The 17,310-nt window shown below is 37.7% G+C and overlaps 1 protein-coding gene across 46 annotated transcripts in view; it reads left to right on the forward strand.

Moving 5' to 3' along the window:
• CPEB3 (cytoplasmic polyadenylation element binding protein 3) overlaps nt 1–17,310 on the forward strand; it is a 202,380-nt gene that overhangs the window by 95,209 nt on the left and 89,861 nt on the right. For 2 of the 46 annotated variants that reach the window (XM_081554522.1, XM_081554623.1), the window contains one exon: nt 11,634–11,657. The exons of the other annotated variants lie outside the window; for them this stretch is intronic. In XM_081554522.1, coding sequence (XP_081410648.1) covers nt 11,634–11,657 — 24 coding nt within the window. The remainder of the gene's footprint in view (nt 1–11,633; nt 11,658–17,310) is intronic. 46 annotated transcript variants of the gene reach the window in all.

Below are 17,310 nucleotides of genomic sequence, written 5' to 3' on the forward strand. Positions count from 1 at the left end.
AGACAAGATCCCTGTTTCTATCTGAACAGATTTAGAAGTAAAATTAGTATATAATTGTGGCATGAATATATTATAAATGATTAATTTAAAAAGCAGAATAGTAATCAGAAGGACATGTAATGATCTATACCTTTTAAGCATTCAAAATTCAAACTGTTTTGCATAGATGCTGCACATGAACGTGGTAGGGACCTAAGGACATAGTTGTTTTGTTTTGACCTTCTCGTTTAACAAATGGGGAAGCTGAGTTTCAGACTGTGTGGTTGTATGTCAGTGCTACTGCTTTCTCAATTTGTCCCATCCTCTCCCTGTAGGAAGCTGCTCTATAGGCACAGGGGGCTCTACCAGTTGCTCAAGGGGTGGGACGGGGTGGAGGGTGGGGGAAAGGTTCAAGAGAGGATTTATTGAGCATACATTTATTTATGAGGCATAAGGGATATACATATGTCCCTTCTCAAACTTATTGAGAAGGGACATATGTACACTTATGGCTGATTCATATTGTTGTGTGGTAGAAGCCAACATGATATTGTAAAGCAATTATCCTCCCAATTAAAAAAAAAGACTATGAATTGGCTAGGGTGACATGATGGAGCCAGAACCTTCTGCCTTCAGGTTGAAGATGATAAACTTTGCTTTAAATAATTCATTGTTAAAAGTGGTTATATTATTTTTATACTAGTTTAACACAAACGCACAAATTCAGTGTCTCTGGGAAAATATTACTTGTCACCTTGTTTATGCCCTGAATGCTCAATAAATCCTCTTTTCCCAAAACATAGAGTGATATACCTGGTCTACATGGCGTGGCATTAAATATTGTAAAGAAGTGAAGTCTGAACTATTCTTGACTTAGTTTGCTGGATTTTGGAAGAAGTTTTCTCTGTGTGTAAATATGTCTCAAGTATCAGGATTTGGGTGCTCTGAATGAATAATAAAGATTCAGGAAACTGAAAATTTACCTTCTTTCCCCTGTAGATTTTCCTGTTTGCTCCTTGCACTTGTGTCAGCAGTAGAACCTGGACTTCTCTTTTATAACACTCATCACCCTTGCAGTTAACTATTTAATGTTGGTGTTTCGCTTTAATATGTATGCTTTCAAGAGGGCAGAGACTGGCTTCTATTCATAGCTGTTTGTTGGCTTCCCGTGCAGTGCCCAGTCCATGGAATAGGTACTAAGTCTGGGAGACTGGAAGAGAGGGAATGATATATCAGTTGTTCAGTCACGCAATTGTGTCTGACTCTTTGTGACCCTGTGGACTGCAGCATGCCAGGCTTCCCTGTCCTTCACCATCTCTCAGAGCTTGCTCAAACTCATGTCCGTTGAGTAGGTGATGCTGTCCAACCATCTTGTCCTCTGTCATCCCCTTCTCCTCCTGCTTTCAGTCTTTCCCAGCATCAGGGTCTTTTCTAATGAGTCAGCTCTTTGCATCAGGTGGCCCGAGTACTGGAGCTTCAGCTTCAGCGTCAGTCCTCCCAATGAATATTCAGGATTGATTTCCTTTAGGATTGAGTGATTTGATCTCCTTGCAGTCCACAGGACTCTCAAGAGTCTTCTCTAACACCACAATTCAAAGGCATCAATTATTTGGTGCTCAGCTTTCTTTGTGTCCCAACTCTCACATCCATACATGACTACTGAAAAAACCATAACTAGATGGACCTTTGTAGGTAAAGTAATATCTCTGCTTCTCAATATGCTGTCTTAAGTTTGTCATAGCTTTTTTTCCAAGGAGCAAGCATCTTGTAATTTCATGGCTGCAGTCATGATATTGCAGAGAGACTGTGAAAAGCACAGTATAACAGCCTTAGAGAATTTCTAGTCCACCTTAATTTCTTCCTAAAGATTTGCTTTAACGTGGACTTGCCTGGTGGTCCAGTGGTTAAGAATTGCCTGCCAACGCAGGGAACAGGGGTTCAATCCCTGGTCCAGGAAGATTCCACATACCGCAGGGCAGCTAAGCCTGTGTGCCACAACTGCTGAAGGCCACGTGCGCTGCAACAGGAGAAACCACTGCAATGAGAAGCTTGCATACCACATCTACAGAAAGCATGCACAATGAAGACCCCACACAGCCAAAAATAAATAAATAAAAACTTTGCTTAAAAAGAAGAAAATATTTTTTAAAAAAGATTTGTTTTAACTTCCTTTTGGAAAATGGTACTGACATGTATGAATCTAGCAATTACCAGTTCAGAGTGCTTTCACAGACCTCTGTCCGCCTTTGAAATGCTTTAAATGGTTTGCAAGACATGGTCAAAATTTCATGTTTCACTCCAGAATTATTCTCCTATCCAAACAAAATATGGCTCTGTGATAGAGCAGTCTATGCAACTGACTGCAGGTTTTAAGATAAAACTGGAGACTTCAAAGGGTTTTCTAGATTTCAGCACATTTTAGGAATGCCCTGTGTTTTGTTTCCTTCTGCTGTTGGGGCCCGTTGATAGAAACAAAGAATTGTGGTCATTCCTTTCTTTATTGCATCCTTGTTTTAAACATGGCAGTGTCTTCATTTTCTGGAACTTGCTGATGTCATGCAGCCAGCAAATAGCCATCAATGGCTTAGACACACAGATTGTTCTGTCAACCAATCCTTTAATCCAAAAAGAGCAATGACTTCTGTCCTTTTGGGTTTTCCAGAAAGATCACTCAGGTTTCCTTTAGTAGCAGTTAACTAGATAATGCTTTATTGATGGTAGAGAATTAGTGCATTTCTGAAAATGATCACTTTTACTTTCAGAACATAGCCTCCCTTGTTAGTGGCAAGAATTTTAACACATTGTCACTTAAGCCTCTGGTATATGTAGACTGTACGTCTGAGACTTGAACGAAGACTTGATGCAGATGATCTGGAGGGAAAATTTATTACCTGAAACTTTGCCTTCTCTTCTTTATTAGTCTCCATGCATGCACATACCTTTGTTATATGACTGCAGTTGTTAACTGTTGTCTTGTTTTTCCAGCCAAATGTAGCGGAAATAAGTGCAGTTGGGAAGGACCAGGCAGATCTGGGCTTAAATTCTGGACCCATCACTTATTTGTTTACTTGGGAAAGTTTCCTGTGTTTTTTTTTATTTTAAATGGACGTGTTAATCCCTTCTTTACTAACAATAAGGTTAAGTGTGCGATGCTCAATTACCAAATCTGGAAAGAAATATACACCTAACAGATGTTAGTCTCTTCTCTTCCCTTTTTTACCCATTTACCCCCCTTTTTTCCTTTTGCATTAGCAGTAATTCTTAATCTTGACTCTATAATCAAAATGGAACCAAAGGTGGCACCAGGGAGAGGAATGAGCTTTTCTCTGTGGTGTCAGAGTTCTTCCCACATTCTCAGGTCTGTTCTTTTCCATAACTTTCTTCCATGAAGGAACCCTCCTGCCCACTTGAGAGGAGCCTTGTTGGTAGGGAGGAGCCAAAGAGGCTGAGTAAGGGGCCTGGGCACAGCAGCAGCTGTTTTTGTCCACCTTCTCCTCCCTCTGTTTAAATTTCCTATGTTATCTGGGGATTCAGACATGTAGGGTTGGCAAGTGTTGGCTATCCTGAACAATCTAAAAGCTGAGTGAGTAAAAGAGGCCTCATGAGATTTTAGCATAATGAAGATGCTTTATTGGCAACATATGCCAGAATTTGGGTGCATACCGTAGGCATTTTCAGGCCTGACTTTGACACTCTGGTCTTGTAAAATATAAAATACTCTGGTATGTGATTAGGATCCTCAGAACTTTGCTTGATTTTCTGGCATTGGGAGAGGGCAGTTAGGGTGCCATTTAGCAATGTGCTACTGAAATTAAAAGGAAGGTGGTAATAGTTACTCCCGTGGAAAGCTCTTAGGCCACAGGTGTGAGGGTGCAGGGGTATCAGCTGATGCCAGCTCACGTGCATGTCCACACTCTCCAACCAGTGACAGCAGTGACATGCAGAGATTCTTTACCTGGGTTTGTTTCCACAGAGATCTTGTCAGATGATCAAATTTTAAATGATCTTTCTCTGTTTCAGTGAGAAGTTTAAGACATGGACCTGGAAGTTCTGAAGTGATTACTTTGATAGCATGTCACTTATTGAGAGGTTTAATTAGTAACCTATATGGTAAATGTAGTTTAGAAATTAATATGAAGTGTGCATGGACACTGCAGGATGGTATAGTGAAGCCTTAAATTTACCATTTTGGACAAGATAGGAAAAATAATAGTGGATAGAAATGGAAAGGGGACTTAGGAGTTCCCTAGGAAGCAGAGAAGAATAGATGTTAAGATGTGGATATCTAGATCCTTATGTTAACTGGATAAGTGATTATATTATAATGATACTGTCAGAAGAATAGTTGAATTGGTGTGACTGGAATATATGAGTCTGAGGTGTGGAACAGTGGGAATGAGGATCTGAAAGGTGGTCAGGGGTCAGCTGGCGAAGGGCTTTGGTGTTTGTTCTCCTGAGAAGCCTGGGCAGACAAGTGTTCTCTTACTGGAAAATTAGGTTTATCTGAAGGAGGATGTTAAGGGTGATGTGGGGTATGAGGTATGGAAAACTGTTTCTTACGAGGAATAGCTAACTATAACTTCGTTGTAGAAAAGAAAACTAAAAGGAGATGAACTAATGATCCTCAGATAAGAGGCTGGTGTCTGTGGTTAAGAATAGTAGTGAGGCAAGTATAAGAAAGAAAGAACTTTCTAACTAGAAACAATTGTCCTACCATGGAGCATAAGTCTTCAGTTTTCAGTCACGTTCTCTGGAATCCCTGCACCTGAGGAGACACTTTAAGGACCGCTATGGGGAGGAATATCTAAGTGGTTGGGCTCTGAGTCCCTATACTGCTTCACCCTGAACAACTATGTTCAGGGAACAGATGTATTTGTTAGGGTTCATTTGTTGGAGGAGAAAGGATTCTGCTAATACTTAGAAAAAAGCTTAGGGGAAAAGTGACTCAAGAGACTGAAGTAAGCCTCATTTTTTTTTTTTTTTAACCTTAGCTTTTTTTCTTTTACATTAATTTTATTTTTGGCTGTATTGAGTCTTCGTTGCTGCTCAGGCTTTCTCCAGTTGTGGCTGAGTGGGGGCTACTATCTAGTCGCAGTGTGGGGGCTTCTCATTGGGGTGATTTCTCTTCTTGTGGAGCACAGGCTTCAGAGCACAGGCTTGGTAGTTGTGGCACATGGGCTTAGCTGCTCCTGGGCATGTGGGATCTTCCTGGATCAGGGATTGAACCCATGTCTCCTGCATTGGCAGATGGATTCTTTACCACTGAGCCACTAGGGAAGCCCATCAAGAATGCCTTGATGAAGTTATTCTAGCAGAACCAGGGAGAATATCTTTGTGTTGGTTATAGAAGTAATTGCTGTTTTGTTTGGAAGGTTGATTAAAGATCTATAAGTTTCCTATAACATTTTGTAAGCAGTGAGACAGAATATTATGGTAGTAATAGCACTACCATATTAGTAGTGAAAATTTGAGTGAGGTGTTTCTTTTTATTAACCTTGGATTATGAGAGGAGCTGGAGGGCTACAATCCATGGAGTCGCAAAAGAGTTGGACAAGACTTAGTGACTAAACAACAACATAATACTAAGAGCAAACTCTTGGAGAATGAGAAATTTGTGGAAATCCTAAAGGGAATTTCTGTGTATTTTTGAGGACTGTACAGGTTTGAAATACTGGCTGTTTGATCTTGGTGGTTAGGAATAAAAGCTTTGCAAATATCCATTGACTGATATAGTACTTTACTAGGAATCCTATAACAAAATATCATAGATGGGGTGGCTTAAATAAAAGAAATTTGTTTTCTTGCAGTTCTGGAGAATGCAGGTCCAAAATCAAGGTGTTTGCAGGGTGGTTTTTCCTGAGGCCTTTCTCCTTGGCTAGCAGATGGCTGCCTTCTTGCTGTGAACTCACATGGCCTTAACTCTGTGCATGGGTGCCCCTAGTATCTCCTCTTCTTAAAAGGACAGCAGTACTTGTGGATTAGGACCTTACCTTTATGGCCTTATTCAACTTTAATTATCTCTAAAGACCCTGTCTTCAAATATAGTCACATTGTTGGTTAGCGCTTCAGCCCTTGAATTTTAGGTGAATGGATTTCAGTTCCTAACAACTCGTATATGGATCAGTTGTAGTATTTCCATACTATAGAGAACTACTCAGCAATAAAGAGAAACAAAACCCATGTAATAACATATATCTCAAAAACATTATGCTAAGTAAAGGAAGTCAAACACATTGATTTCCATTTATATGCAGTTGTATGAAGGGCAGACAAAACTAAGAAAGTAGATTAATGGTTGCCAGGGCCCATGGTTCAGGGGATAAGATCAACAGCCAAAGGACACAAGGAAATATTTTAGGGAGATGAATTGTTCTATATCTTAATTATGATGGTACAAGTTACATGGCTGTATATGATTACCAAAATGGATCAAACTGTAAACTTACAGTGGAGGAGTTTTATTGAATATAAATAATACCTCAACTTAAAAGAGAAAAAGAATAAATGCTTTAGAGCCAGGGTGAACCTGAATTCCGTCCCAGCCCTGATGTTTATGTAGCTGAATAACCTGGACCACTCATTCTCTTTGGGCCTCAGTTTGCCCATCTGGAAATATACATTATGGTAGTTGTTTTGGGAATTAGAACATAAGTATTTAGCATATAGTGCCTGGATCACAGTAAATTATTAGGTTGTTATATGGTATTTCTTTTCCTTTATGAAGTATGTAAGCAACACTAGTATTATACTTGCCAGTTATTAGTGTTATTTTTTGAAAAGATTTTGCTGAGAAAAATGGGTAAGAGTTAAAGAGAAAAGGGCAGGAAGAAGGAATTTTGAAACATGCAAATACTTTCTGGGAATGTAGCAGATGAAAATGTATCCCATCCCTTCAGGTATCATTTTAGCTGCTAAGTTTATGAATAAATTGATCTTTTCAGTTATAAATTGCCAGATTTGAAAGTTATCGAGCTAAAACTCTTACCTGCCATTATAAAGACAAAGATAGAGGCAGTGCATTCATGGGACAAACTCCATCGCTCCTGCTCTTTGGGAATTTACAGTCTTAACTGGGAAAAGGGGGATTTTTTTTTTTACTAACTTTAAGATCCTAACCCATCTTAGGTAGATTTTTTTTGCATGACTAGTACTTAGATGGAAGCTGAAAGGAAGGGACCATTAGATGTTCTAATAGAATTTAATTTTGAATATTGAAATGATATTCAAAAAATAAGTTTACAAGGTGTTCTTAGAAAATGATTTTATTGTAAGTAAAGGAATTAACAGCTTGTCCCTGTAGTCAACAGTTTTGACAGATATTTTCAAGACAGTTAGTAAAATGTTGTGTTAAGATCTTTGTATCTTGTTTGTTTTCCTAAGTATAGCATCTCAGGGACTCTGCTTAAGTTCCTGAAATGGGTGTGTGCTACTTTGATCCACAAAAGAAAGAAGATAGAGCTCTCTCCTACCCCCCTCATGCCGTGCACAAGTGTTTTTGAACCTCTATAGTTGACTCTGTGTATGATGTTGCTTTGCTACAGAAACTTCAGCAACTTTGGATGAATCCATGTAGATGAAGATTTAGTTTAGATTTTAAAATCAGATCACAGGTTGTCCTTAGAGAATCACGTGTATGAGTGCAGCTGTTTAAAACCTAGTGCGGCCCAAGTCTCAGGGAGTAACAGTCCATTTTATAGCAATGCCTCCTGTGCCTAACAGAGCACCGTGCTGTTAACATGAGGGTGCCATTCACAGCACTAATGCCATTAACATGAGGATGCCATTCACAGCACTATGCCATTAACATGAGGTTCACAGCATACTGGTCATTGATCATGTAAACTTATTTTTAGAGTGGCATATCCCATATCCCATAGGACATGCACCCTTTTATATTTATTGTGATGGATTGCAAAATAAGTTTTTTTCCATTTTGGATTATTCAGGTTTATGCTTTGAAGACTACACAAATTTAACATTTTGGACTTTCTACGTTAATCTTTTATCCCAGGGAATTGGTCTAAAATGTTTGTACTATTTTTTTTTATTGAAGTGTAATTATATACCAAACAATGCACAGACCATAAATATATACATAGCTTGATGTATTGTCACAAACTTAACACAAATTAACCCATACCTAGATCAATACCTCAGAACCCCACCTCAGGTTCCCTTCCAGTTAATATCCCTAGTCAAAGATAACCACTACCTTGACTTCTAGAAACTGAATGTAGCTTTTTTTAATGAGGTCTAAAGTTGTTTAGTACATTATGAAACAGTAAAAGAATTTTATCTGTAATGGTGATGATTGCTAATAAAGAATTAAAGTTTTTGGAGGAAGTAGGTAGGACTTTGAAAATGTATCATATCTTGTCATATCTGGTATAAATTTACACTTTCATAGACTACATTACTAACATAGAATACTGAACAGTCACATTACTTCCTTATTTCTATGTGGGATCATTTTGTGCTGGCTCATGTTAGGTTTATGTATTGAATACTCTTTCTTGTTTAAAAGCTATATTTGTTCTCAGGGGAAACACTGCCGCTGTGCTCCCAAATTTCTCTCCTTGGTGTTCTTTTCATTACCTCTCCCTTAGGGAAGAGTTTGACTCTAATTAGTCTATTTGCAAATAGCCCTTATGAGCAAATTTTCAATCACCAACACAGGTGGCCTACATTCAGAAGGCCATCATGACATGCATTACTCCTTCCTTTGATTGCACATATAGCTAACAAGCCGTATTTCCTGAATACTAGCTTGATACAGAGCGTTCTGCCCTGTGCATTAGCGAGTATTAAAAGAAACGTAAGATAGCGAATTTTTCCTCTAGGAATTTAACAGTATAGTGAGGTGGTTGAAAGTGTGGACTCTGGAACCAGAGTGCTCAATTCATATTCCAAATCTGCCACTTCCTAGCTGTGTGATTTTAGGCAATATACTTAATTCTGTGTCCCATTTTCCTCATTTTTAAGAAGAAAGCAAAAGAATACTTATGTCATAAAGTTGTGGAGTATATTAAATGATATTAAAATATGTTAAGCATTTTTAATTATTTCACACACATAGTAAAAACTCATTAAGTTTTAGCAGTTACAATAAAAATTACCACAGATATCATAGGTAAACTATTGAAATTGGGACCAAGATAGCAAGTAATTATCCCACAGTGCATGATTAAAGCAAATTGAAGCATCTCAGATCACTGCTTTAATTTGGCTTGATCCAACCAGTCCATCCTAAAGGAAATCAGTCCTGAACATTCATTGGAAGGACTGATGCTGAAGCTGAAACTCCAATACTTTGGCCATCTGATGCAAAGAACTGACTCATTTGAAAAGACCCTGATGCTGGGAAAGATTGAAGGTGGGAGGAGAAGGGGCTGACAGAGGATGAGGTGGGTGGATGGCATCACCAACTCAATGGACATGAGTTTGAGTAAACTCTGAGAGTTGGAGATAGACAGGGAGGCCTGGTGTGCTGCAGTCCATGGGGTCGCAAAGAGTCAGACACGACTGAGCAAGTGAACTGAACTGATTCCATGTGCCATCTTTGCCTCCATGTTATCAGAGTCTCCAGACTGATATGAACCAATTTACTGTCTTTGATTAGAAATGGAAAAAGAGAAGAATCTGTAAAAATCATGAACCATTTAAAGAAACTTTGTTTAAAACTCCCAAGTATTTGTGAAATACTGATCTATTTTGCAGTTTCAATGTGAGAAACAAATAAAACCTCTTTCAAGGCAAAACAAAAATAAAAAACTCCCAAGTATGTCTTTTGCAACTCTTCCCCGTTCCCAATTCAGGATGCTCTTCCTCTCCCCCTTGACTGTCTGATTCTATTCACTTTGTGTTCTCTATTACCTGAATGTTTAGCAGTTAAAGACTTAAGTGAACAGCATTTTCATTTATCGTTCAGGGATGTTAAAGTCTGATGAGTCATTTGTACCTTAGTATCATAATCAAATTCTTTTTCATTGAGTACCTGTCCAGAAATCAGATAGAATGAAAGAATGGGAATGTATTGTTTGGGAGAGAAATGAGTAATTTTGAAATACAAAATGTTTTATTTCCTCTCTAAATAGAGGTTTTATAGTGAGGAGTGTTGGGCAGCATGACATCACTGGGGATGGGAGAAAGGACAAAGAAATAAGTGGTAGAACGTCAAAACTTATTTTCTTCTCTCTTTTTAAAGTGTTGTCTATTAGTGTTAATTTACCCATGTTATTTACTATAAGTGAAGTAGGCTTTGGGAGGAACCAAGCTAGGAAACTACCATTTACTACACATCCTGTGGGAAGATGAATTCCAGGTTCCAGATAATGAAAAGTATAAAAGTTCCTAAAAATTTTTTTTAGAATGCATTCCGTTTGTAAGTGATGTAAACAGTAAACACTATGTAAATTCAGAAGAGGTATTTTTCATTGAAAGTTAAAGCGATGACAGAGTTAGGGAGTATGTAGAGTTTGAATAATCCTTTTAATCTGGCTAACCCTTTTTAATATTTGTGTCATGGGAAAGTGAAGAGGCCAAAAGTTTGTTGACGAGGGTGAGTACGGTGTCTGAAGAAAAATGGGAACTGGAAGAAGATGAGGTTAGCAACTGGTATTTCAACTTTCCAGCTGAAAAGTCTGAATTCTTTTCCTAGGAGAGAAGTAGTTTTCTTTAGTTCTGCCTTATGCTACAAGTATAACCCCAAATTATCCTTGTTTTTTTTTTGGTTTAAAGTTAATATGGTAACGTTTCATGCCTTTAAAAAATGGATTAAATAGAGTTCTCATCTAAGTTTTACTGAATGTGGGGTTTCAAATTTGAAAAACTTTCCATTTTGAAAGTCATTTTAGATGACAGGATCTCCTAGTAGTGTATGTATGACGATAGTCTAGCTCTGTTAAACATTGTAACAATGTACTTTGTGGGCCTTGAGTTTTGAAGGGGAAGACAATCTTTAAAGTGCTCTAGTCTTCAGCATGGGATGTACCCATTGCCTCTTTTCTGCTTTTTCCATTCATTTTCTAAATGAAAAAATATTGTTTCCTCCACCTGTAATACTGTATGGAAAGTAAATGAGGAGGCTTAGAGAAAACTTACAGTAACACATTCTGTAAAGCAGCAGCTAATTGTGTAAAATTTTTATGCAGTTTTCAGGGCAGACTGTGAAGTGTTTGTGTGTGTGTGTGTGTGTGTCTATGTGTGTGTGTGAAGAAATTTAGAATGACCACCATATACCACAGCTTTTACTTATTTAGGATGAATGTTTTTTTCTTCAAAGTGGTGTCTGGTGGTAGTACATAGTACGAATGAAGATTTAGAAATCAGAAAATAATTTTACAGAACTCTATTTATCTATATCTGATATAGATAATGGGCCACAATATAAATCCTTATAAGATTTGTTAAACTTAAGCATCCATTATATCTTTTCCAGTGGCTGCCACATCCAGTTGAATTTCTCTTTAAGACTGTGATTTAACTTGTGCTTCATAAAGGTTTTTTTTTAATATAATATGTCTGTAGTCAAGTTGAACAGTATCTCCAGATTAATTCCGAGAATACTTAGAAAAGGTTTGTGTGAATATTTTTTTATTTCTAAATTCAGCATTTTGATACAAATACCCATGGTTTTCTTCTGTGTTTACATGCAGCCAGGAGCTATGGGCGAAGACGAGGTAAAATTTTTTTAATGAGATCTTTTGCTTGCCAAATTGTGAGTAAATATGAGTGTGTGTGTGTTTATACTCGTGTGTGTAAAACAATAATTATGGTGTGGTATGATGTTCTAGCTTAATTCAGTAAAATAATTCTCTTCTCTCTTTTGTTATAATTATTTTTCAATGTTAGTTGGTAATTTGTTCTTTTAAGCCCGATGAAGACATAGCAAAGACTATTTCTAACTGGAAGTTTGTGTTATATGGTTTATTGTAAATGATCTTAAGGGAATAAAGGCTAAGCATATGTATTTTGTTGTTGTTCTGTCCTCACTGTGTTCTTTTCACAGTACTTAGAAGTTAGGCTTTAGAGGGCGATTCTTGATCTTAGTAGATTGACTGGTGAGTTTTTTCTGTGTTACATCCAGAGACAGATTTACCTTGAAGCTAAATGAAGCTTGAGTTTCAGGTACCCTCACTTTCATGGGATCCCTTCCAAGTTTTCTACCTTATCTTTGTTTTCTTAAAGAGAGGTCCTCTACTTACATAGGCTCTAAGCTCCATAAAACTTGCACTCTCTCCTGTCCACACCCAAACAAAGTAATATTGCTTTCATTTGTGTATTGCTGTAATCTTTCTAAAGTATTTCCATATCTGTAATTTGTTAAATAATATTACAAAGTAGGTAGGGTAAGCCTAATATAGTAGGAAGGTATGAAATTCAGGGTCAAAGACTTAGGTTGGAATCTCCGCTTTATCACTAACGTTTGGTATCCTCATCTATAAGTTATGAAGTAATAAAATCAACCTTGTCCAACTTCAAGAATGTTAATTAGTTAGGCATCCCTGGTGGTCTAGTGGTTAGGACTCTGGCTTCTATTGCTGGGGCCCTGGGTTCAATCCTGGGTCAGTAACTAAAAAAAAAATTTTTTTTAAGAATGTTAAGTTAATGGATTATAGTATAAAAAATGGAAGAGGAAAACTTATCCATATAAACTAAACTAAAAGCATTCCACAAATGCCGGTTACTTTGGTGCTCATTTGAAAAAGCTGGGAGAGATGAAGTAATTTGCTTTGTGATCTCAAGTTAAAGTCAGAGCCAAGACTGGAACTTTTGTCTTTGGCTGCTTGTTGGGTGATGTTTATCATTCATCAAGCTGTCTCTGACTCTGTAGATGAGTCCTGAAGAGAAGATAATAATATTAAATTGATAATATTTATTCCACAGTAAATATTTGTTGAATAGGTGAATATCAGCAGAACTTCATATGTATTTGAGTTACCATTGAAACATTCTTTCATGGTGGAATCACATAGTCAGTTTTGTTTTCGCATCATGGTAAAGAAAAACATTTGTATAATTGGTTATTTTTTATTTATGACAAGACCATTTAACATTTTTTCCTCTTATAATTTTAAAATTTCAAGTGTAGAAAATAATATTACTATAATTATTATGTAACATATTTTTTTTCTTGGTGCTAGGGAGTTGATTGCTCTCAGGGAAGGAATAGAGAAGGACACCATCTCAGGGGTTGATAACAGGGACTGTTCTCATCTTAGGCACTGATCAGTCCCCCGATCTTGTCAGTATATTTCCTCTAGTTTCTCAGGCCTTTACCATCCCTTCCATTCTGTTGTTTCATCTTTCTGAAACACCGTTTTGTTCTTCTTACCCTCTTTCTCCATTCAGGAGCTCTATCATCTGACTTCTCCTTGTTTCACCAGCCTCATCATCTCCCATTTTTCCTACCTCACCTTCCCCTTGACCAACCCCTGTGCTTTCCCACTGTCTAGCCATTGCAAGTACTGTCCACCCTTCCTCTCATTTACTTAGCTAAAACCTATCTTTAGTTCGTGCATTCAAACCTGACTCAAGCCTTACCCCTTCCAGGAAGCCTTGCCTGGTGGCCTTACAGGCCGTGTTTTCCTCTGCTTCTGTTGCCTTACTTTCCCTCTGCCTTTTCTGTATGCCCTCATTCTTCAACAGGAGATAAGTTCTTTGAGGACAGTTGTCTCGTGTGCCTTACACTGTGACCTACATATAGTTAGCACTTACTGAATGCTTATTGATGAGGATTGTTTTGAAGTCAGACCCCATGTCTATGCAGACCAGAATTTGACTTTGTATTTTTTAGTTACTATATACTTAAAAATCATAGTATATTAAATACTATGCATCAAGAATATAAAATCACCTATAGTTTCTAAACTCCTGAGAAAATAATTACTCTTCCTAGTTCCATGTTACCTTCCCTGTCTTTATTTGTAAGGTTTGACTTAATCGTTTTCAGAAGCCGTAATATCTTTCCATCGAGTGCTAAGCTAAACACTGCCTAGAATGACTTGGTTACTGCTCTGTATAAGTCTACAGTTTGATAGTTGTACATGAAGAAGATAATGACAGAAATGTGTGTGTGTGTGTGTGTGTGTGTCTGCACGTACACACACACGTGCGTGACAGAGAAAGAGCGTGAGAGAGCACTGAAATACTTGAGTATTGACTTTCTGTAATGAGAAAAGAACAGCCAGTAATTTTTTGTTCCATGCTTTTATTTAGTCTTCTGTTCCCAAAACTGAAAAAGAAGAAACATCATCTTTTTAAAATGTGGTAACGTAGTCATACAGGATGGGGCAGGTATACCTCATATTTACTCTCATTTTCTGAAATATACACTCATCTGGACCAACATTACATGGTATAAATTTGATGATCTGGCTGATTTCCTCACACTTGTTTATTTGTATGATCAAGGATTGTATTAATGCTTGATTTCTTCCCCTAAAAGTATAAAAAGTGAACTTGCTGATGTGTGTTGGTTGTAGCTTATATTCTATGTATTACATACATGTTGGTAAACATTTTAGGAATAGAGGGCAGAGGGAATTATCTGTGACAGTTTTGAGATCTATCAGCAAAATTTAGGCCAGTGAAACCTTCCATCTTTTCTGATAAAACCTGGAAAAGCTTCCTGGAACAGGTAGAATTTCAAGAACTCTTTGGATGATGGAAGAGGAATAGGAAGTGAAGCACTCCAGATATCTGATTCAACTTAAAAAAAAGCTCTGAGGTGAGACTGGCATGGCCAGATGCTTGGAGCATGTGTCTCTGAGTGTACGCAGTGGGGGCCAGCTGGAGAGGAGAAGTTGGCAGTGAGATGATCTGTGCTACCCTGATGAATGGTTTTTGACACAGATACTGTCAGGCTTTAGGAGCAGGGTTTCAGGATACAAGTAATAAAGACAGGAGAGAATTTGGACATCGGTTGACAGCTTGGATGGGGCATCAGGTATTGGAGGGTAGACTTTGGCAAATCAAGTGCCTCCAGTAGTACGGTTGAAGCAGTAGCAGTTGGAAAGGACAATTAGGTGTGAAAGAATAGGATTTGAAGATGAATGTTGATTGTACCCCATGGACTGTAACCTGCCAGAATCCTCTGTCCATGGAATGCTCTAGGCAAGAATACCAGAGTGGGTAGCCATTTCCTTCTCCTGGTGGTCTTCCTGACCCAGGGTTCTAACCCAGATCTCCTGCGTTGCAGGTGGATTCTTTACTGTCTGAGCCATTGGGGAAGCCCCAGTTGTATATAAAGAATTTAAATATTCAATTGTATTTCCCATTGATTCCCACTTTTATTTTGGAGATGTGTTCCAATAGACAAATGTTGATTTCCCTTGTGGAATCAGAATGACAGCAAAGAATCTTAGCATTTTTCTTCCATAATGTTCTGACTTTCACAAGCTTTTATATGTGTTTTCCCATATAGCTGCAGCCCCTGTTAGAAACTAGCCTAATAGCTGGTGTTATATGTGATATTTGCCTACACATTTTATAGCACACTTGATTAAAATATATGTTGTGTTTTTATCTCATATGAGTTTTTATGGTCTCTGGGAGACTTTTGTCCATATGCAGAGATGTTGGCTATGCCAGTGCTCTTGATGTTTAACAGAAATTCTTAGTTAAAGAGCAACAAGGAAAATATGAAAGATTTTTTTAAGTAATGTGAATGAGCAAATGGAAAGAATGATTGGAGTTACTTTACTATTGGATTTACTGTGGATTGGTGTTACTATTGTAAAATGTAGTTCTGTGTATACTTATTCCATAAAAATCTATTGAAATTAATGGATGATTTAGTCAATAACAAAGGTTCTAAGAATCCAATAAAACAAACTTGTGTATGAATATGGTGTTGTCTTTCTGCCAAAAGCCTGCCCAAGGGAGGAGAGATCAGCTGTATCAGTGAGACCATGGTGCAAACATGATATCCTGCTAATTCAAACCGGGTTGTGCGAGCTTTCTTGTCTAAAGAGGAATGGATGGTTTCAGAGTGAAACATGGACAGCTGAAGAAATATCTGACTGTTCTAGCTATGGTATCGGAAGTATTACTGATTATAGTAATAGGAAAATATGAGCACAGGAGATGGTGAGTGGAATAAGATCACTACTTTTTCACTTTTGCAAAGAAGTTAGTCTGGAAGGAGCCTACATTGATTATGAAGGAGGGGTTCTGGGCTGTCTACCCTAATTTCATTCAATGTTTGTGTGCCCACTGTGGGTCAGATGGTGTGCTAGACCCTAGCTGTCTTTCTTCTGAGTGTTCACTCTAGTGGAGGAGAGAGAGATAATACATTTTTATATTCAAACAAATATTTTTGTACTCAAAAGTTTTGTTAAGTACTAGGAAGGAAAAATGGGAGGATCCTTTAAGGGAGGATGGTTTGCTCTGAAGAGATGTTATTTAAACTGAAACCCTAAGATGGAAAGACAAGATGGAAAGTCTGGGAAGATTTATTTATCTTTAAATAAATGTTTTATTTTGGAAATTTCCGTATACACAGGAATAGAATTGTTTAATGAACTATGCATTCATCACTTAGCTTCAATGATTATCAACATTTTTGCCTATTTTGTTTCTTATATTCTCCTTCTTTTTTTCCTTTAGAATATTTTAAAGGAAATTCCAGACATCAAAATACACCTGTTTTAAGAGGCTTGAAGTGTAGTACTGATAAATGTTTACAGCATTGATAAACCTTGAAAACTTTATGCTAAGTGAAAGAAGGCAGTTACAAAAGACCACATATTGGATGGTTCCCTTTTATGAAATATCCAGAATAAGCAAATCTGTTGAGACAGAAACTAGGCTAGTGGTTGCCTAGGGCTGAGAGGGTTCCAGGAAAATGGGGAGTGAGTGCTAATGGGTTAAAAGGATGAATTGTATAATAAGTGAATTATTTTTTAATAAAGTATTAAAAAAGGGTAGTGGAGAAGGGGAGAGGAGCTTGAGGCAAGAAAGGACTTTGTGTTTTTGAGAAAGTATCAATAAATAGAGCCTAGAATGGCTGAGCTTGGTAGGTGAGAAGCTGCTGCTGCTGCTGCTGCTAAGTCTCTTGGGGGGTGTATTAATATGAGGTTGGAGGAAGAAAGGAAATCTGAACTCACTGGGCTTTAGCTCCTGATAAGGATTTTGAATTTGATCCAGATATAAGAGGAAATCTATGAATGTTTTAAAGCAGGGTCAAGTGATCAGATTTATGTTTTTAAAAGAGCCCTCTGGCTTTTGTTTGGAGTGGAGTGAGAGGAGAAGTGGGTTGTCTAGTTCAAAATGATGGTAATAGTCTAGGCAAGAGATGATGATGGGTAATGGCAATGGAGTTGGAAAGAA

The sequence above is a fragment of the Giraffa tippelskirchi genome, chromosome 2 (assembly GCF_054371585.1).
Source record: "Giraffa tippelskirchi isolate mGirTip1 chromosome 2, T2T-mGirTip1v1.2.pri, whole genome shotgun sequence".
NCBI classification, from domain to species: domain Eukaryota; kingdom Metazoa; phylum Chordata; class Mammalia; order Artiodactyla; family Giraffidae; genus Giraffa; species Giraffa tippelskirchi.